The sequence below is a fragment of the Aspergillus lentulus genome (genome assembly GCF_001445615.1).
Source record: "Aspergillus lentulus DNA, contig: Alt05, strain: IFM 54703, whole genome shotgun sequence".
NCBI classification, from domain to species: domain Eukaryota; kingdom Fungi; phylum Ascomycota; class Eurotiomycetes; order Eurotiales; family Aspergillaceae; genus Aspergillus; species Aspergillus lentulus.
In genome coordinates this window covers 602,734-623,718 of record NW_028322121.1, presented here as the reverse complement: position 1 = coordinate 623,718, position 20,985 = coordinate 602,734, and the positions used below count along the sequence as shown (strand labels likewise).

Genomic DNA, 20,985 nt, shown 5'->3' with positions numbered 1-20,985 from the left:
AGACATCAAACTGAGCTCCTTAAGACTATGCGTTTGCGTATAGCGCGAGTCTATAAGGCAACCGTTTCCACATCCGCGCAAAGACATTCATATGCTTTCAAGTGAATGCTCGCGACTGCAGCCATTCTCGACACTTGACTCAGATTAGAGACCGATGTCAAAAGTACTGGCAGAGTTTTGACCTCCCAGAATATGTTTGTTTGATGCTAAATACTGGCAAAGCCTGGCCAATAGGCTTTCCAACCAGCAACTCTATCTCAACGGGCAAACATGCTTCTTTATTCTTTCTTCAAGCTCGGGGAAATAGTTAGATACTGCTCTTTGGAGTTTATGCCATCGTAATCCGCGGCTGCCCGCTTTGCAACAACCTGAGTTGTCAGCTTGATTTGGCATATCGCTTGATGTGCTCTTGGAGAGAGGAAGTATATCGTCTTCCTGAGACAAAGCTCCTGGGGATGAAGATTAAGGTGGAGCTTCTTGTCCTTTTGGTGGCAATTGATTTGGGATCTTGCGCAGAGAGCTCTAAGTCCTCCAGCCCGGAGTCCTAGGCCCTCCTGTGGTTACCATCAGGTCATGTTCGCCTCGTGCAACGTTACTCCGTGAAACAGAACCTCTAAAACGCCTTTGATTCTGTCTGTCTGGCCTTCTATCAGCGTGCTTCTGGAGCGTCCAATCTACTTGGCCTTGGAACTAAATGCAACACGGAATAATGCATATGCCCTCCTGGTACAACAAAAGACTGAAGACTCAGGTATCAAACTGACCAACCTTCTCGCCTCCACTAGCCACTGAGAACCCTTGAGGTAAGCTCATGACTGATCTATAATTCTCCTTCGAACGGTCCAGTCAGAAGGTGTGGGAATAACAGCCCAAGCTATTTTTTTTTGTTCGAGAAAAAGAAAGGAAAAAGGAAGGGAACCCCAGACATTCATACAAAGTATGGCCCGCACATTGACTTAAAATCAGACCTTGATTCCGATTGAAGGACACCCCCTTCTCATCTTCCCCCGATTCCTTTCCCAGTTTCTACCTGAGGCAGACGGAACATGCTGGACACAATCCTCCCTAATTCAAAGACCTCCTCCAAGTTCCCAGCTGACCTTTGAGAGAAGCCGTTTCAACCCCTTGGACCTGTCTTGACTTGAATGTGTGAGTCTCAGACTCAGGAACAATCCAACACTAATCGGTGAACTCATGGCCCATACTTACTACCCCTCCGGGGACGAGGTTGGTCCCGATCAGCAATCCAGACATGAGGCTCATTCAATATCACCCTCAACTGGACCCGATGGCCAACAGGAGATGATGGAGAGAGGCGCGAGTTCCGTGAGTCCTGCTCTAGAGATCGACGGCAGAAGTCGGAACTCTACCAGGCGCCGTATCCAAGTTGCAGTAAGTAGCGTATAGTTTTGGTGGACATTGAACAGAAAGAGGAAAACATGTCCTGATACTCGCAGTGCAATCGATGTCGCAAAAGGAAGATCAAATGCAGCGGGGATATTGGTGATGGACAGGGATGTTCGAACTGCCGGGCCTCTGGCAATAGGAATTGCCAGTTCTTAAGGGTAAGATGACGCTAGCCTACCTGAGGGATATGTTCTCATTGAGATTGGCGAGCTGATATTTGCAAGGTCAATTCGTCAATGCTCCAGACGAAAGATTCCGGGTGGCCGTATCATGCAGCAAATGCTACGGTTTCTTCCTCCTCAATGCCAAGGGTGTATGCGCATGTAGCCCAAAGGTCTGGACTTGTATCAACAAACTCCCTCGGTGTGCGGCTTGGGTCCTTCTCGCGGCCTTCTGGTTACGATCAAGGTACCGTCAACCTTCAGCATCCACCTAGTCAACAGACTTTCGGTCTTGATCACACGGCCAACTACGAGAACGAGCCGACTGCATACAATCCTCCGTCATCATACATGTTCTCCAGTTCGCACCAAGGTATCCTGCCTGACTATTGTGGCCTTGCATGGAACACCAAGGCATGGAATTCTAACGTCCAGGCCCACAACGCCCAGAGCGGAGCAGCATTTCCTACCCAAGATACAGAGAATACCTTTACTTCATCCTCATATCCCTTCTTGTTCTCAGGCCCAGGAACTCAGTCAACTGACGTTCCAATGACATGCACGCCGTCAGATGGACAAGGCGCTGATCGGACATTACCAAAAGCATCCAGCCGCAGCCAGCTCCCGATGGGTATGTCTTCTCCAAGCGCGACTCCTGAAGCCATGTCAGGACTGCTGTTATCCCCGGAATATAGATATGGACATCATCTAGCGACAAGAACCTCCATCTCGGGTAGTGGCCTTCCGAGCATGCAGCTTGGCTCGAACGGGAACTTTGGTGGTAACTCCCTGAACCAGACAAGGAAGGCGAGTCAGTCAAGTGCACCGGACATAATGTTCGATTATCTGCCAGTAACATCGGTCGGAACGCCCTCACACCTTGGCTATTCTGCTGGTACAGCGCTCAATACGTTTGAGACACTTGATTCAAATGATGACTTTCGAGCAAGCGCAGTTGGCCGATCAACAAGATCATTTTCTCGGGACAGCGGACGTTTCATGTCTCTGATGGGCTGTGGCTCCCATATCTACGGATATAGCAGCAGTGAAAAGAGCAAGAACCGGTCTGAGACGGGCGATACAGGATCCACAGCCTCCCTGATGAACGGGCTTCCATACACACGCCCGAGGCATGCGGATACTCATAGCACCATACCATTTGATCTCCTCGCAACCGAGATCTTACCCGAATATCGAGCGTCGACCGAGCTACGCCAAACATCCGTCTCAGCTCTGAGTAACCCGGGTGGCTTCTGAAGTTGGCCACATCTCTTTATTACAGACCAACAGGGAAGTCTTGCCCGGAAAAGGCTGGTTTTTGCTTCTCACCTCTGAAGGGTTCTGCATTCTGCGACCTTCTCATTTTCGTGTTTTTATTTTTGTGTTTCTCATATCCTTTCTTCTTGTCCACTTGATGAAGATCCTAGTATCTGTCGAACCTTGCTGCGCGCGCCTGACCGTGTTTCTTCTGCACTTGGACAGATCGAGATGTTGCACTAATATTGGAGGTTGTAGAGTATTGGTCCAGGGTGGGCGATTTTCGTGTTAACCTATCATCCTTTTCATGTGTCCGTTGTTTAATAGGGAACTAGTGGTCTGGTTGCCAGATTCCTTTCTTTCTCCTCTTTCTTTCAATCACAATGTGGCGGGAGTTTGTTTTGCTCTCTCTTGGGATGTCCTTTTACCTGTTATACTTTGTCATATTCCATCTATAATTGGACTGATTAGCACAAAGTATGCCTATGGCTAGACTGCCTGGTATCCGCTAGGAATGACAATATTCGCCTCCATTTGAGCACCAAAAATATATACTGTTGTATTGACGGATACGACCTGTCATATCCACCACGCTAGTCTATGTATGTTGATATAACTAGCCAAAGTCAGAGCGATACGTATGAGGGGATGATTACCAGAGTGGTGGATCATTGTATACACAAGTCAGTTTATTCGATGACCAAACACACGACAGGCCTTGAGTATGCTGCCAATTACAGTAGCTACGAAAGATGAGACAAAGACGTCTTTCTTGCGAAATAGCAGTAGCCTACGGCCCAGCCAGCATCTACCGTCGTCCAAAAGCAGACCGGAAACAAAGACAAGGAATAACCGGAGCAGATCTTTTGTTGCTTTTTTAAAAATAGTACATCGACCGAGTCCCGATGTTGGAGGCTTCTGAATTGAGTGACTTGCGGTAGGAGCTGCTGGTAAGAGAGATGATTGTAGGATGCCTGTTTCTGGTTCAGGAAACCAGAGGCGATAGAGAGAGAGGAAGCAGGAAAGCGAGAGAAAAAGAAAAAAGAAAGGAAAATGAATTTTCATCCCAGAGAATTACCCCAAATCTCGAATTTTCCCTGTCTGTATCGTCATGGTCATGATAAAGGGCGTAACAGTATGCGCCACCGAAACCACCGCTATTATCACATCCAGCAGGGTCAGCCCCTGGCCGCGTCGTCCGCCCCCATATCCGAGTCCACCTCCAACTCCTTTCCCCAGGATCAAGCCGAAGGCATTTAGTCCTTGTTCTTCTTGGGTCCCTTGGTCTTGGCGGTACCGCGGAACTTCTTGGAACGGTTCTTCCGTTGCTTGCCTATAGATTGGAAAGAGAGATTAGCGATGCTTGATTGAGTAACTCTCGGAGATATGAAAGGCATGTATGTATGCCAAATCTAATCTCGAGGGGCTGCTAGAGGGCTGTGGCTCAAACGTACGCTGCTGTCTGCTGGCCTTCTCGATCTTAGTAGCGGCACCGATGCGGACCAGGCGGTAGTGAGGCTCGAACTTCTTCAGGGCCTCGTGGGAGTCGTAGACGAGGGCGAAGCCAGTGCTCTTGCCACCACCGTACTGAGTGCGGAAACCGAAGACGGAGACCTGGTCCTTGTTGGCCTTGTACAGCTCGGCGAGCTTCTCGCGGAGCTCGTCCTTGGAGACATTAGCACGGTTGGGGTGGAGGACGTCCCTGTAAGAAGTCGATGTTAGAATCATCATCAAACTGGTCATCATCATCACGACAAAAATGTCGTTTGCATCTGTGCTCTGAGAATTTCCGGGTAGTTCCTCCATTATAGAATTCGCAGGTGATAAGTTAACCGATTATCTCCATTATCATCGCCATGTGTTGCCTCTGTATCTTTTGTCGTTCCGCATGTTCCATACTCAAAATCCTTTCTTCCAGCACACAAAACCACTTTGAAAAAATTTTGACCAGAAGGGACCCTCTCCCTGGAAATTCTCAAGCGCGTGATAGGGAGGAAAGAAAGGGCTCCTTACACGACCATCTGCTTTCTGGCGAGCAGGGGGTTGCGGATGAACTTGCGAGTCCGCAGGGTAACGGGAGTGTCGGCCATGATTGCGGTGAGTGGGATTGACGAGAAAGTTGAATCACCAGCGGCGAGAATCTGCGAGCGAGAAAAGGAGCAGAAACTCGACAGGGACGAGAGGTTTGGGGGGATTGTCGAAGTCGCTGCTGTCGTTGCCGGGTTTCGCGAAATGCGATTCAATTTTGCTTCCGTTTCGTTGTGCAGTTCCAGCTGTGGGCTCGGCTAGGACACCCGCTAGCCCGTTGTGGTTTAGCGTGCACCTGACCCGACCGGCCATACATTTGTATCATTCCATACTAATTTGAGCCCTGTACGGAGGATAATGGAAGATATCGGTTGAAGGCAATATGTCCCTTGTATCATCCTCCGTTGAGGATGACGGTCACAATGATAACTGTGTCTCCATTGACAAATTGGTCGCGCAATATTTCCAGCAGGTCGAACCCCACCTGCTAGAATTCCCCGATGGCAGGACCATGATCAAATCTACCACTCAGGCAGCCCTCTACGAACGAATGTTCAACGAGGCTGCTTTGTGGCCGATTCCCCCCGTGAACTACCGGGCTCGTGTTCTAAAGAATATCTTGTCTGTACTGGAACAGTCAATTTCAGACCCTGAGGAGGATGTATGAAAACCCCTGTACCACGTTACGTTGAGTAGCCCCGGCTTACACAGCCCTTTGTATGCAATAATTCTCGAAATGGACTACCAGTAGACATATTCATTACTTTCATGCTCGCATTCTGACATGTCTCTTCTTCTAGGAGATCTCAGATGATCTCATGGAATGCTGGAGCACGCTCGTGACGCAACCAAAGCCATCAGCTCTGCAACAAGCCCAGCAACTGGCCTATGTGAAATACACAGCCCCAGTTCCAGCTTCAGATTCAGAAGCAGATGGTGCTCCCTCAGAAGAACACAGAAGCACCCGCACAATTGTCACCTGCGAATCACGCGGCCTAATCCTCTCCGCAGGAACAACAGGATTCCGCACCTGGGAAGCAGCCCTTCATCTCGGCTCATTCCTCTCCACGCCCGCCGGGAAGGCCCTCGTGCGCGGGAACCGGGTCATCGAGCTCGGCGCCGGCACGGGCTTCCTATCCATGTTCTGCGCAAAACATCTCGACGTGCAGAGCGTGGTCGCCACGGACCGCGAGCCGGCCCTCATCGAGAATATCCGTGACTGTATGCGGCGGAATGAGCTCGACCCTGCTGTCTTTCATCCTGCGATTTGGGAGTGGGGGACGCCCTTGTCTTTGACTCATGACGGCGAGGGCAAGGGAGAGGGCGACGCTGCAGAGACTGCCGCGGTGTTAGGCAACGGCGATCTGGCCTTTGACGTTGCACTCGGTGCTGATCTTGTAAGTGAACATGGCCATTCATGATCGTCCTCTGGCCCGTGGCCGCGGAATCAACGGCCTGCCTTACAGCACAGATAATGCAAGGCATCGTGCAACTAACAAAGAGACAAAAAGATCTACGACGCCGACCTTGTCCCCCTCCTCGTTTCCACCCTCCGCGACCTCTTCGAAAACTACCACCTCCGGGTATTCATCATCTCCGCGACGATCCGGAACCAGGATACCTTCCAGACCTTCCTAAATGCCTGTGGTGAGTGCCTTGCCTCGATCCAATCCAACTGATGCAAGTACTCTACTAAAGGTTTCGCGCAGAAACAAACAAGTTCCAGGTGGAATGCATGCCGTATGAGTCTCCTTCTGCGGAGACGCAAACGGGGTTCTTCCATTCGACTAGTATTCCCATTCGTACGTATCGGATATCCAGGCGTGGGGTATGACACGCTGCCGCGTTGGGTGGTGGACGATTCACCCGATTAATGATGGTATCTCTGGTGTGACGGAGTCATGAATGCTCTCTACGCTATCGCGAAAATGTATACTATTACTGCCGGCCTCGAAGACGAGAAGAGGCATGTGCCTTGCGGCAACCTCTATTTCTCCTCGATAGGTGATTACAAACTGGTAGACCGGTATGAAGTATGGTCATCAATTGTGGCATGTAGCTAAGTATACGCCATGAGGCAAACGATACATAAGAAATGGGCGGCTGTAGGGGTATCATATAGACCGTCAGAGTAAAGGAAAATGTGACCAAAAGAACGGTACTCCAGATCCGTGGCTAGATGCAAAGAATGGAGGGATCATTCGGGTCATACAACGAGATGCAAAAGTAGTAATATAATGTCGAAAAGCCGAGTATAAAGATGAAACGATAGAAGACTGAAGAGTCAAAAGAGGACGAGGATTGGTGTGGCTCCGAGGGAAATCACTCGGCCAAGCTCTCTCTCAAAAGTCCCTCATCCAGTTGCTCCGGATGCAATGAGACAGGAGCTCGCGGGGGCGGTCGAAGGCCCATGATCGGTCCTGTCTGGTTGACACCCGGGTATCTGTATCGCAGATTCGGGACAGCGTCGAAGCTGGCCCTGCTCCTTCTTGCGCCGGCAGAAGATGGACGGGCAGGTTCTGGCGAGGCGGTGCTTTCCGGAGGCAAAGCCTCCGACTCGGCCTGAGGCTGAGCATTCCCCTCTGCAGAGACAGCAGCGATGCCCCAACGACCGCGCACCCAGCCTCCAACTCGACGACTCAGCGAAGCCTTCCGGTTCGGAATGACAGTGGAGTCGGTCGAGCCGCTGTCCGCGGACACAGCAGATTGAGTACCCGAAGTGCGGCTTCGGCCTGCAACGGTAGCGAGGAACTTTCGGGGGGAATGCTCGGAGGCCTTTGGTGGCTCTCGGTCTGCCGTGACCGTACTGGTTGAAATGACGGGCGATGGCGAGAAGAGCTCCGGGCTAGGCGATATGATGCGGCGTGGAGCGCGAATCGGCAGACTGGATTGAAGATGGTCGCTGATTCGCGAAGGGCGCCGACTGGGTGTATGAATGTCCATGCCTGCAATGGAAAAGAGGCTCTCGTGCGATTGACGTCTGCGTAGGGAGGTACTTTGCGGCGTCGAGAACACATCGTCAGACATTGCGGGAGGCCGGTCGGGGACCGACACCGCATACTGGGCAGAGGAGGAATCCTCCATCTCCTCGGGTATCACCGATTGGAGCGGCATCCGATCCGGCTCTGCATAGTTCGTATGGTCCCCAAAATAGTCGTATGCCATGTGCATCGAATCGTCACCGAGTCTCTCTGTTCCATCAAGTCCGTCCAGAGGCCGGAATGGTACGTCAAAGGGGACGTTCTTGTGGCGAGAGACCATTACCGGAGACGAGACGGCCGTGCTTTCAGGACTAGTCGGTTGCGACGACTCGAAACCGCGTTCCACCCGGTCGAAGATGGATGACGCTCGATACCCTGACTGTGGCGAGCTCGCTAGCGAGGATTCGGCTCCGGGTGATCGCAGTGACCAACGGCGGGAAGCCGCGGCTGGAGGAATTGAAACAGACGTCTGAGACAAAATAGTTGAGGTCGAGGAGGCGGACGACTGGTGCTGGTGCGAGGATCTCCGGGAGGCCTGGGAGGTCGACGCCGAGTGCATGACTGTGGTGGCTCCCAGAGACCGTCTCTTCTTGGATCGACGAAAGATGGCACTCTTTTCCTTCTTGGAGCCAACGGAGATGGACGGGGTATGGTAATGATGATGAATATGAAATTCTTGCGATACGCGGCGCGATTCTTTCGAGTCTAATTCGTGATCCAATGTCGTTGATGACGGCCGCGGCTCTCGCTCATCGTCTTCACCGGTTGAAGTCAAGGGCTGATGCGACAGGATCTGATCTCGCAGATTCTGCACCTCCTGGTTCGAGCTTTCGAGCATCTCCCGTAACTCTATGATTCCCATCTGCAGATTCGCATTATCCTGGAGGATGTCCCGAACGAAGCGCGAGACGACATTAGGGTTGCCCTGATTCCGACTTAACTCCTGCGCGGCAGCAGCGCCCTTTAAGCGTCCAGCCGCACCGTCAAGCTCGCGCTCCACCGCCCTTCTCCGCTCCATGCGCTGGATGAGTTCGTTGTGTCGTTCACGCTCCTCCCGGGCCTCCTTCTCGATTCGGTCGACTTGATCGTGTAAGTCTCGAAGGGTACATTCGGCCTTCTTCCATCGCTGCACGGCTGACTTGCTATCTTCCTGGGCCACCTGTAAAGTCTCCTGCAGTCTCGACTGTTCGGCCTCCATCTGGGCCAGTTGGACTTCGAGTTCCGCAGCACGGGCGGCCGACATCGTCACTTTGCGCAGCTCGGCCTCTCTACACTCTAGTGTAGCCGCGAGCGACTTGGCATGAGCGTCCGATTCGGCGACGGCCTTGTTCAGACCGTTCAACTGCTCCAGCAAACCACGGTTCTCTTCGATGATGCGGGCATTTTCGGCCTCAACCTGGCTTTTCTCACGCTCCAGATTCTCAATATTGGCGAGTAACCGCCGGCGGTCTTCCTCCGCCTCGGCCATGTACGATTCATGGCGATGGAGCAGAGCCTGGAGAGCAAAGGTTAGCGATGATGAGTTCATTGACGGGAGATCCGCTGCAGGTTTATCTGCTTGGACAGCCATGACGGACTGTAACACAATGGGAAAGAATCGGGGACCGCAGTCCCTGAGACGCCATGATGGTCGAGCAATTCAGCAGTAGACACAATGGGTAAGAATAAATGCTCGTGTTCTTTTGGGGGATCTTCGCCTAATCCCCGATATGGACAGGGAATATGGACAAGAATTTCAGAGGCAAAAGCTTAATAATGTAAAGGAAGAGAATGGTCGTCCCACCAGGAAGGAGAATGTGCGAAAGTATGCGTATATACAAAAACTGAGGTATGTGTGCAATCATAACAACCAAACATCAGGCACTTATGAATGGACGCCTGACGTTTCCAGAAAGCCTCTTTCCAGGAGACAAAGGGACAGACAGTAAGAGAAAAGGTAAGTCAACAACGTACCTGGCCCAATCGAGCAGCTGTTTCAAGATCCTTTTCCAATCCCTCCAAGGCTAGGTTATTATTATGGAGGAATGCACAATCATTACGACCACAACAACAGCGAAGAACGGCTGGCGTTGAGGAGGAGTGGGTAGGAATGCAGGGAACCTGCCCTGCAGGGGCCGGACTATTCGGCCGGGGATGAGAATCCATGGCGGAGGAGATCAGGGAAAGGAATGCGACCTTCCCAAGAGAGTTTGTCAGTTGATCTCTAGACTGGATAGATAATGAGCTGGCACCCCTTGACGGAGCGATGACCTGGGGCGGAAGCGCCAGTTCATCGAAGCTGAGACGTTGGTGGGGCAAAGGGAAGATGATATTAGACCATGCAAAGAGATATCATAGAGAGATATGGTAATAGGTGTGACTGCTTTTTTTTGTGTAGTTACTTGTACTACGTGATTATTATAAGCAAATAATAACTGTGATGATATTACCCAACAAGGACTGAAGAAAAGCAGGGTCGTTGATTATGCATAAAGGCGGAGAGAGCCAAATGAACATGTGAACTATCGTTATCACACTGTCTTACCTTACCGGACCGGGCTATGAGTGATTACCTTACCTTAGGCTCATAGACATGGTACAGTAATATTACAAAGCCATGATACCTACCTAAGGAACCTGCAACATTTAGAGAACTACCAGATAGACTAGCCTTCCTCTTACAGGACTGTATGCAGCATGGGTCTTTGTTAGAGTAGCCAGAATTAAAGCAATAATGATCATCTGCCAACGCCCAACAGGCAGAGTAAAGATGAAACAACTCGTTTGAGTCACATCCCATTACCTCGCATTAGCGATGCCAAAAAGGTCGAGTACTTTTGGGCTTTCAATATTAAGAGACACAGGCAGTCGCCGAGCATTGCCATTGAGGCCCAGCCACCGCGTTAGCATCCCAGCGCAAACCCTACGCTACGTGGTGCAAGTGCTCGGTACTACAACGTTGCCGTGGTACTCTCCCGGTCAAATCACTACGTAAGTTGATGCTTCTGTCTGACATGGTCGCCTGATCCTCTCAGTAGACTATTCTATGTTGCTTTCACCAACACAGGGTCTCTCGGTCAGAGTTCGGACAAGATGCGCCAGATTAGAGGGGAAAGGTTGTAGTTTCATTTTCGTATGACACCATGGACCTTCAAGAAGTTACGGATTCATGTGCTCTTGTTAAATGGCCGGCAATCACTCTAAAGCAAAAAATCATTGCGCACATTGATAAACGCCCCAGCGCCGCCCTCTTCGCTAATCTCGTTGACAAGCACCTCTGTCTGTTGATAGAGCCGCTCCAGAGCGGCTGAAGATGGCTTCCCTAGTGACACTAGTAAGAGAATCAGTGTTAGCAATTGGCTGCATTGAAGCACACGAAAGAGCACAACTGACCTAGAATGGCAGAGTTAAGTTCTTCCGCAATAGCTACGCGTCCTGAAGGATCAAGGTAGTGGCCGTGCACTGATCGTTTCGGATCCTGATAGGCAACCAACGAGAAGATGTCATCCAGCACCTTCTTGTCGCCGCCTCGCTCGTCGTTTGGATAATCCATGCGTAACTGCTGCCCGTATTGAACAGCTTCGGTGAGAAGCTCGTGGAACTTCCCTGAGTTCTCGGATTCTTCGGTATCCATGCCCTCGGTATCCCAGCCGTCACCTTCCTGTAATTGCTCATCAAGTTCCATCTCCTGGTCAAACACCGCACTGCCATCGGAAAGTCCGTTGGACGCTTTGCCTTTTTTGGACGCAGTCAAGGAGAGCTCGTTGCAGCGCCGCATCATCTCCAAAAACTTTCGGCACCGCAGTTTGAATTGAATGTGAGGATAGCTCTCTAGAACGTTCCCATAGTAGGCATTTGTGTACTTGAGAGCCTTGTCGATGTCCCCCTCAAGTATAGCAGCCCGAATTTCTACACGCCGAATTGTCAGACTGACTTATGAAATCGAAATCAAAGAAAAGCAGATGTGATCTTACTCTGTCGGTTGATCGCGTCAAGCCCTTCCTCCACTTCATACTTCGTGAGGGATTCCTTTCGACCATTCTCCAAAGCCGCCGACTCCGCAGCAACCTCTTCTGAGAAAGCCCGAGCGGTGTCGACATAGCCTTCATGAGCCAGAAACTGTGCAACTAATTCTTGAAGCAAAGCGTTCTCATCAAGCGGTGGTTGTAGGTTGGCCATGCTTGTTGCGTAGATCTCCGAATGAATGGAGAACTTCTCTCTCTACGTAATAAAGTCAGACTTCCTGCTAACGTCCGGCGGAGATACCTGTGGAACATACTTTGACCATGCCGTCAATGTCGAACATGAACGGCTGCTGACCGAAATTGGCGACCAAGTGCACAGGTGGTTGCTTCTTCATCCCCACAGAGGGATAAACTTTCAAATTTCTTAATTCCCGAAAGGCATTTCCTTATCAAGCATGTTAGTTCCATTTCGAGTAGACGAACACCAAGGCGGCAGACATACCAAGGAAGACGCCATTCTTGGTGAAGAAAGCGCATCCGGTGGCGAAGTTAACACCACATCCGACAGTATCATTTGCACCGAAGGTCGGACCGTACGGTCGTCCCTGACCCTGATTCTCTCCGAAAAATGATTTGCCATCGTCACCGTGGTATGCCCAAGATTCTTGCTCCCATCCGGGAAGCCTCTCAACGGACGCTTTGCTGCTGGAGAACCCGATTCCTATCATCCTGCACACTGTCAGCACCTCCTCGTCAAATTCACGCGAAGTACATACCCTTCCTTGGGTTTTGATAGAATCGTAATCTCAAAGTAATAAATGCCACACTGCGGGGGCATGGGGTGATCGGCACGGACAGCGGCAGCCTCATGATCGTGCTTGTTGGCCGGACCGGGATACCGAATCTCAAGTCCCCCGTTTGTGAGCTCTAGACCGGAATATTTATCATTATCGCTCCATCGTGAGGGGAGTGGCATGAGATGATCGTCGTCGCTCGGCGGTTCCCTTTCGATGATATCATACGTCATCCCACGATGGGAAGGAGCTATACGAGGCAAGCTTGCATGGCTAGAGGAAGTCGACAGAGGGTTTGAAGTAGAAGCGGAAGGTGGAACATCTCGTTGAGAAGCGAGCTTTGTTCGGCGAGCGGCCTCGAGGCGAGCGATGTATCGGGAGTTGCGGAGATAGGATGGAGTAAATAATGAGTGATCGGAAAAGCTGCCGGGGTTCTGAAATAATGTATCGTATCGAGGAAGATTGGCAAACTTCCGAGAATAAGGAGGAAGCGAATCGCCAGGCGTCGTCCTCCAGGGGGAGTTTAACTGCATATCTGCATCCAAGGCGGAGGAGGAAGGCCTCAGTAATCGGCCGTCGGGGTAAAAGGGTGGGGGGTACGATGAAGTGGAGTTAGAGATAAGAGGATGGGAAGGAGGACTACTGTTGCTTGGTGGCGAGAGGGCTGTCCCGGACAGGACCGAGGCGTAGGAAGAACGGCGTGGAATAGATGAGATGCTTGGACCGGAATATGAAGTTGACAGAGGAGGAGCTCCTCGAGCTCCACCGGAAGGGGGAAAAGGCGCATCGGTCATGCTGTCGTCGTTTCGCTGGATGGAGCAAAAGCCAACGGCCAGGCGGGTACTTTTAGTGACGAGGGGGGCATCCGACGGCCCTCACGCGAGCTTCTCTCGAGGCAGTACCACGCTCATTCCACGGTTAACAGCCGACACTCGATCAAATCATCACCGTTTGGTCGGTAGAGTAATAAGTTAGTTTTTGTCTGTTGTAACAGCCACCAAAGTCTCTATCCTCTTTTGCTCTGTCCGTTGTTGCTTGCGGTTGAGTGGTGCCCTTTGTTTTCCGGGAAGGCAGAATGAAGAACAAGCAGCAGCAACAGCAACAACAGTTGGAGCGTCACTACGAATCAGCTCATCGACCGGAATAAAATCGTAGCAGATAGGGAATAGCGTCAATGTTGATGATACAGCTCGAGCCAGCACCGTACTTCTGAATAAAAGAAAGCAATCAAAACCAGAACGTGGAACGCCGTGCTAGAGTGACAGAATAGTAAGTAAGAAAGGACAACACGCAGCAGTAATCGCTACCCGTTCGACGGGAGAGAAACTACTGAACGAGCTTGGAGCGACCGACGAAGGGGAAGTCGCACGAGACCATTATGGCATGAGAAGGAAGAATTAGGACTGCGGGGAAATGGACACGGACTGGACGGGGGCTTCTCATTTGGGGTTGGAATGGGATAAAGAGGAGGTAACTGTACATGCTACATGGGCAATAATAATAAAAAAGTACATACTCGCAGCGATGTGGTCACCAGACGAGGGATTGATTCATCAATCCTAGCATTACTGGCTCTGTACTGAGGTCGGCTGTGCACCACCTAGGACGATCCTACGATAGGCTTCCTCTGGCTGAGAGTATATATGCATTTCTGTGTCGCCGACATGACCAGTACACATCATACCACTCATGGTACTAAGCACATCCGGATCAGTCATTTTAATTCCAATTATGTACAGGAACATAAATAATAAGCACCAGCGATAAAGCCCCTCCTTTTTTTGATGACAATCCTGGCTGATTCTAGCAGCTGATCTGACAGTCGCTTCCCCTCTGTCGGACAATCTCCTGTCAGTTTGTCTTCAAATAGCCAGCAATACCAGAATAGGACTGTTTAGATGGTCAGTGAGAGTGCTATTTCGATACTGTACGCACATCCAGTCAAAATACCAAGACCTATGGGAAGGAATAGTGCTGGCAACAATAGGCGATATCCACTGATGAAGAGGTTGAATGAACGAGGACGGCAGATCGAAATATCCTCAAAATCTTCAATATGTAGAAAGCATGACAAGTTGGAATTATTTTCTTTTTTTCTCTAATGCGTGGGATTGCCCATGTCCAACATACTCAAACAGACTCAATCATCCGACGGACTCCTGTATACCCGACATATGCAGTGCAAAAGGCCATATCCTAATATCCTCCTTTGGAAACCCTAGTGATACATAGACAAAGATTAATCAAGCAAGACTAGCACATCAAATGAAGAATCGAGAATACATCTCTGTCATCCAGCGAAAAACGTTTTGATGCCATGCCGCAATAGTGGGCATTACCACGAGACAGAGAAAACCAGCAATGATGTGTGACTGACAGAAACGCCAACGCCGAGAAAAGCGGCCTTCAAGACACAAAACCACACGCTTGAAGTTGTCAAAATATAAAAAAGCGGAATCAAAGTAATATTGTACAAGAAGAGTAAAGGGTGAATAGAGGAGCATAGTAAACTTCAGCTGGACGAAACTATGCAGTCATAGCAATTGCTGGTGAAGATGCTTCGGTAATATTAGGAGGCGCCGGAGTAAGCTCCATATCGCCGGAGTTGCTTTTCTCGCTGGGCGCACCGCTAGCACTCTGGTTGGCCTTGCTGTCACTATCACCGGTATCGAGAGCGGCTTCTTTCATCTCGCCGTTTGTCTCGGTCTTCTGTGGTCGAGGAGCTCGCCATGATGGCAATTGCCACTGGACACCAGTGAAGCTCTTCAGCTGGAGGGCCTTACGTTCCCATTTGCGACAAGGGGTTCCAGATCGATCCAAGGCGCGAAGACCGGCGTTGATGGCACCCATGTTGGCCTTGGGTCCCAACCGGGAGGAGGTTACTTTGACAGAATCGCCAGTACCATCGTCACTGTAGAATGTCAGAAGTTAGTAAGGTGGTAGAAGACAAAGGGACGGCGAGGGAACAAGTACGTACAGTCTGGGCTTCTTCTTCGGGCCAGGCTTTCCCCTCGGTCTAGAGAAAGATTCGGTCGCCTGGCCAGCGCTTCGCTTGGTTCCCGACTTGGGAGCCGGTAAACCGTTGCGACGAGGGGTATCTGCGGCGGATGTCCCAGGAGCAGGAGTAGATGCGGCATCTGAAGCATTGTCGACGGACGATGGTGGGATGGGAGGGTCTGCGGAGGACGAGGCAGGAGATGAGGGCTCTTTCTCCTTGACGGGTGGACTCGCGCTGGTGCTGTTTTTCTTGGTCGCTTTTTCTTTCACATCCGGACTAGCAAACCGACCGAGCAGTTCCGGCGACAACCTGAGGACGACGATTGCTTTGGGGGCCGCAGAGCGGTTGGAACGACCGTTTGTGGCGGATGTAGCAGCCGCCATTGTTTTCGTCTGAATATTTGCCTTTCTCTTGGGAGGTAAAGCAGTGATTTTTCTTTTGCTTTTACTCTTGACAAAGGCTATGGGTAAACCCGTCAAGAGCAAAAGTAGCACTGTCGATTAAATATGTGACACGGGGTGATTAGGATGTAAATGTGATCGTGACGTGAGTGTCAGATGGACAAATTGCGCAGGTTGGGTTGAGTTAGTTGGTTCCAAGACGTTCGAAAGCGGAGGGCGACACTTGGTCAGGGCGAGGCAAAAGTCTGGCAGGGCTGAGGTCGGTAGCAAGGGTGAAGCAGAGGTGACATAGTCCGAGGAAGCGATAGTGGTGGTGGTGGTGGTGATGGTGATATTGGGGTAAGTAGAGAATGAGAGGAAGAGGAGGGTGAGGGAGGAATAATAAGGAAGGATGGACGGGGGATGGAAGAAAGGGATGGGGATGTCGAGGCGCTGTGTGGTGGTTTCATTGTTGGTTGGTTTGTGTGTGTGTTTTTCTTCTTCACTCGTCTACTTTAGGGGAACTCAGCCAGACTTTCGTTCGGTGCGGTCAGAGTCAGGTCGATTGTCAGGGTGAGGAGGCCGATGGATGGGAGAGTATGGGAATGTCAGACCGGCGTTCGAGTATGGTATTATTACCCAGGTACGCCTCTATTACCAATCAATGATACAAAATATGAGTCAAGATCCGTGTAAATGACAGTACCATACATGTTAAGGTATAACCAGTAATACACGTACTATTCGCCTTATAGAGGCATGCTTTCAGTGTAGGGTAGTATAATACCTTCATTTGTGTATCTTAAATTCCTATTGCTATGGGCGAAATTGAAATGCTTATTTACCTTTTAGATGACCCATTGACACAGGTCTCTGTCATTGATTTTCTTATTGTCAACGGGTAACAATACTTTGATCATCGAATTACTCCGTCTAGGTCCTTCCTCGCCGTACGCGTTCCGGAGATGATCGTTATTCACCCTAAAGTAATAGATCCTGTTCAAGCGCTGCGCCTTGTAACCCCTCTCCATGACCAGGATCTCACTGAATGCAATATATAGCATTGTACTATATTCGTATCTCATATCCATTTCTATATTCGCCGACAACTCCAGAGATTAGTACACTATTACTTCGAATGGTGTTACTCGAAATAGTTGCAATCTTATGGATTGGTATCTATCCCGCATCAACCCGGTTACCTAGACTAGATTCTGAATTCCACAGCTTCCGTCTTGCCGGATTCCATCCAATATCCATAAGAATCTCCGTCGAATGTGGACTGTGGACTGTGATGGTCCTATGGCCGTATTGACTTTTACAAGGTAAGGGCCCATACTGGATGGATCACAAGCATCACCACCATCATACTACTCCATAAAGCGTCACCATCACCACCTCATCACTTGACAGACACCACCATCATTCACCTGATGCATCAAAAGCCATCGAGTATTCCACACAGTGTCTGGCCTGGATCACAGCTAGATCGATGAATCAAGAATTCTATCAATGATGAACAGGATCATCATCGTCCCAGTCCCACAGACTATTTCAATACAATCTAACTCTGTAGCCGAGAAGGGCAAGTAATGAAACTGCTCGAGAACCAAGAAAATCAGCGCCCCGACCGGCTCGCCACATTCGGAACAAATCCACGATCGCAGGAAGAAAATCCACTTGAGGGCAAACCGAAATTTCCATTCGCATCCGTAATCGTAATTGCGCAATCCCAGCTCAGACTAAGTGAACTAACCGCCCAGCCGTCGGGAAATGAGAAAATTCCATAAATCCATGGAATTTGGTGAGATGCACAAGCGGCTTCGCGAACCTGTGTATCTGAATGTTTCCAGCTAGTTGATCACTACTCTGTAAGAAGGTTTGGAATGGCCTATGGTAATTATTGGGAGATGGTGATGACGCTTTCTCAGACGTGAGGTTGTTTGGTCAATAGGTCTACAGTTTCAATGTATATATTCAATATCTACATGCGCCAAAAAAACTTCCAAAATATATTCAACGCTGGTATCAATGCAAATGACAGCTGTATGACGTCCGAGCGACAGATTCAATCAGCCTTGCCATTCTTTTCCGGCTTCTTGCGCTCCATTACCTGCGCTATAGCCTGCTGAACTTCTGGACTGGCCCTCACACTGCTCAGCACCAGACCCTCCTTCATTCCCTTTCGCAAGGTTGCAGTCCCTTCCCGGTCTCCTCGGAAGGGAGCAAGGCCCAGCTGAAGAAGCCGTGTCGCCTCACCGTCCGTAGCGCGGGAGAGTTGACCCAGCTGCGCGAGTCGTTGCATCGTCTGTGGATGGATACGCTCGCCTGGCGCAGACGACGATCCCTTGCTCACTTCTGGCGGCGTCAGCTGGGAGATGAATATATGTAGAGTGACTGAAGCGCGCTGCGCCAGCGTCAAGATCTGGAAGGGTAAGAGGTAGAAAGTGGGAGAGAACCCCAGCAAGCTTCGGACGGCCGGTGGAATATAGAGACCAGGCATGAAAAGAGCTTTAGGGCGAGTGACCAGGGCTGCTTCGAGCGTGATGAGCGCAGCGAAGGTGAAGAAACGCCACTGATTCAAGTTAGTAGACTGATTCCATTGCTTCAGGACCCCCGGATGATGGCTTACATAGCGACCCCAGTTTGACCAATAAGTAAAATTCAGAACAATGATAGTCAGTAATCCAACCACATACTGCGGCACCGATCGCTGCAACCCAGCAAACAGAAAGTCCTGCATCGTCTTCCGATCACCCCAGGACAGCATATCTGGGCCAAAGCGGTCGTATGCGAATCGCTTGGCAGGGTCCAACAATGTATCCTGTGCCAGCTTCAGATATACAAAGTAATCGTCGGATGGGCCACCATCCCCGTAGCCCCGCTTGTCCGGGTGATGTTGGGCTGCCAGCCGCCGAAATCGCGACTTGATAGTCCTCTCGTCGGCCAAGGGAGAGACACCAAGAACCCGGTAGAAATCGCCGGTGACCTGAACTTGATGAAATGTTTCGTAGAGTGTGTACAGGAGATAGCTCGTGACGACTAGGATGAAAATCCGACGGCGATGCCGAGCATAACGCGGCGACGGCGGCTGGGGTCGCGGTTCCCCGGCGCGGATTGTGATTCCATAGTAGACATTCTGGAGTATTGAAGTCACATACTGCAAGCGACGCAACAGTGTTAACAAGAGTATGAAGATAAGAGGTGGACATGCGCTCATCATCTGCGCGGAGGTACCTACATTTGGAAGCACAGCCCACCCAACAAAGGACAAAAGGGACGACATGACTGCAGGTACACTCTCTCCATCAAGCAACAAAGCACCGTATCCAATTATGCGACGAATCTATAGAAAGCTAGTCGGTGATGTTTACTCTTGCGCTGGAGTTGCGATATGGTCCGCTGTCATCATCTTCACCGCCTCACCCACCGCCTACCAAATTCTCCCCAACGGGGAAGAAAGTAAAAAAAGCGAAGAAAAAAAGTTCTCGACCTCCGCAAGTCGATCTTCAACACTCCACTAGATAAGACTGGGGGCGTTCCCATTGCACAATGGCTGTCGATGCAATGGATGTAGACTCAAGCCCTGCGCCTGCCGCAGTGGCAGAGCCTGAGCGCAAGCGCAAACACAAGCACAAGGACCAGTCGTCGAAGAAGAAGCGGAAGCACGACTCCAACCTGATCGCCGACGAGACAACGGTCCACGAGACGACAAGCAAAAAATCCTCCAAGAGCAAAGAGAAGAGCAAGCAAAAGTCGTCGGAGGACGCACCATCACCCTCCGACTCGCCTTATGTTCTGACCACCGCAACACTCTACCTCCCGCTATCGCCCATCTCCATCTCGCCTACCCATGCGCTGGCCTCTCTGCTGGCAGAGCACCTCTCGCCTCTCCTCCTCACATACTACCCCCCTCTACAGGGTGTGATCCTGGCCTACTCCAACGCCTCGATATCGAGTGAACCGCCGAGCGCCTCTTCCACGTCCTCTGATCCCCAAGACAACCCGCAGCCGCTTACGCTCGCAAAGACAGCAGACGAGTACGGTGTCCTGTACGTCTACCTGACAGCCACATTCCTAGTCTTCCGCCCCCAGCGCGGCCAGATTCTCGAGGGCTGGGTCAACGTCCAATCCGAGGGCTTCCTCGGCGCCGTCGTCCTGAACCTGTTCTCCGTCGGAATCGAGCGCAAGAGACTCCCCTCGAACTGGAAATGGGTGCCACCCGGCGAAGAAGAAGAGGAAAACGGACTCAACAGCGGCGAAAAGCCAAAGAAGAAGGTCTTCTCATCGACAGAAGACGAAGACGACTCCGAGCCTGCGTCCCACTTCGACCCGGAAAAGGAACACTTCAAGCCCATCTCTCTCGCCTCCGACGCGAACCCCTTCTCCGAAACCATGGACCTTAACAACAGCTCCGCCGAGGACGACGAGGCTGCCGCCGAGGGCTACTTCCAGTCCGTCTCAGGCCACCGCGTCCGCGGAACCGTCCGCTTCAGAGTCGTCGATATCGACGTCATCCCCGGCTCTGATCGTGAGCGTGGCTTCCTCAGCATCGAGGGTACGATGCTGTCGCCCGAAGAGGAAGCTCGAATCCTCGAAGACGAGCGCAATGGGGATTACTCTTCTATGACTCCTCGACCACAGGGCCAGTGGGAACCCTCGAGCGCCATGTCCGGCGCGTTAGCAGGTTCGTCCTCGGCTGCTCCGGAGACGCAGGTTAGCGCTGCCGATGCAGATGCGGCAGCCTTAGAAGAATCACCGAGCAAGAAGAAGGAGCGCAAGACGGAAAGGGAGAAGAAATCCAAGTCCTCGAAATCGAAGAAGAAAAAGGAGGAGAAATGATTCAGTTCTTGTCATTTACCATAGACGCACGGCGTCTCCCCTGTTATATACTGAATGCTTGTTTGGCGTTAGAAGGGAGAAATCAAAATTCATTCAGCGTTGTCATGGTATCTGCTAGTGAAATACAGAGAAGCTCTCACCCAAACCGAGTCCGGAGCCGTACAGGCGTCGGAACTTGATAGATGGCTTGGAT

General features: G+C 50.9%; 8 protein-coding genes across 8 annotated transcripts; 3 read left to right on the top strand and 5 right to left on the bottom strand.

Moving 5' to 3' along the window:
* Nucleotides 1-1,643: 1,643 nt before the first annotated feature.
* Nucleotides 1,644-2,825, top strand: ALT_2903 (uncharacterized protein; the record flags this gene model as incomplete). The annotated part of the gene is made up of 1 exon (XM_033563995.2): nt 1,644-2,825. The coding sequence occupies one exon, from the start codon at nt 1,644-1,646 to the stop codon at nt 2,823-2,825; it is 1,182 nt and encodes a 393-aa protein (XP_033419886.2).
* A 1,256-nt stretch (nt 2,826-4,081) lies between these two features.
* On the bottom strand, nt 4,082-4,915 carry ALT_2902 (40S ribosomal protein eS24; the record flags this gene model as incomplete). Its single annotated transcript, XM_033563994.2, has 3 exons — nt 4,082-4,158; nt 4,280-4,527; nt 4,839-4,915. The coding sequence occupies 3 exons, from the start codon at nt 4,913-4,915 to the stop codon at nt 4,082-4,084; spliced, it is 402 nt and encodes a 133-aa protein (XP_033419885.1).
* Nucleotides 4,916-5,235: 320 nt separating this feature from the next.
* On the top strand, nt 5,236-6,687 carry ALT_2901 (protein-lysine N-methyltransferase; the record flags this gene model as incomplete). Its single annotated transcript, XM_033563993.1, has 4 exons — nt 5,236-5,514; nt 5,654-6,250; nt 6,365-6,500; nt 6,563-6,687. The coding sequence occupies 4 exons, from the start codon at nt 5,236-5,238 to the stop codon at nt 6,685-6,687; spliced, it is 1,137 nt and encodes a 378-aa protein (XP_033419884.1).
* A 488-nt stretch (nt 6,688-7,175) lies between these two features.
* On the bottom strand, nt 7,176-9,404 carry ALT_2900 (uncharacterized protein; the record flags this gene model as incomplete). Its single annotated transcript, XM_033563992.2, has 1 exon — nt 7,176-9,404. One exon carries the CDS (start codon nt 9,402-9,404, stop codon nt 7,176-7,178), a length of 2,229 nt encoding a protein of 742 aa, XP_033419883.2.
* Nucleotides 9,405-11,013: 1,609 nt separating this feature from the next.
* ALT_2899 (ran-binding protein 10) lies at nt 11,014-13,366 on the bottom strand (the record flags this gene model as incomplete). The annotated part of the gene is made up of 6 exons (XM_033563991.2): nt 11,014-11,144; nt 11,207-11,722; nt 11,788-12,034; nt 12,093-12,223; nt 12,281-12,507; nt 12,555-13,366. The coding sequence occupies 6 exons, from the start codon at nt 13,364-13,366 to the stop codon at nt 11,014-11,016; spliced, it is 2,064 nt and encodes a 687-aa protein (XP_033419882.2).
* A 1,732-nt stretch (nt 13,367-15,098) lies between these two features.
* ALT_2898 (uncharacterized protein) lies at nt 15,099-15,953 on the bottom strand (the record flags this gene model as incomplete). The annotated part of the gene is made up of 2 exons (XM_033563990.2): nt 15,099-15,483; nt 15,550-15,953. 2 exons carry the CDS (start codon nt 15,951-15,953, stop codon nt 15,099-15,101), a joined length of 789 nt encoding a protein of 262 aa, XP_033419881.2.
* A 2,065-nt stretch (nt 15,954-18,018) lies between these two features.
* Nucleotides 18,019-19,236, bottom strand: ALT_2897 (J domain-containing protein; the record flags this gene model as incomplete). Its single annotated transcript, XM_089599449.1, has 3 exons — nt 18,019-18,525; nt 18,583-19,089; nt 19,192-19,236. 3 exons carry the CDS (start codon nt 19,234-19,236, stop codon nt 18,019-18,021), a joined length of 1,059 nt encoding a protein of 352 aa, XP_089456192.1.
* Nucleotides 19,237-19,502: 266 nt separating this feature from the next.
* ALT_2896 (DNA-directed RNA polymerase I subunit RPA43) lies at nt 19,503-20,792 on the top strand (the record flags this gene model as incomplete). Its single annotated transcript, XM_033563988.2, has 1 exon — nt 19,503-20,792. One exon carries the CDS (start codon nt 19,503-19,505, stop codon nt 20,790-20,792), a length of 1,290 nt encoding a protein of 429 aa, XP_033419879.2.
* Nucleotides 20,793-20,985: the final 193 nt, after the last annotated feature.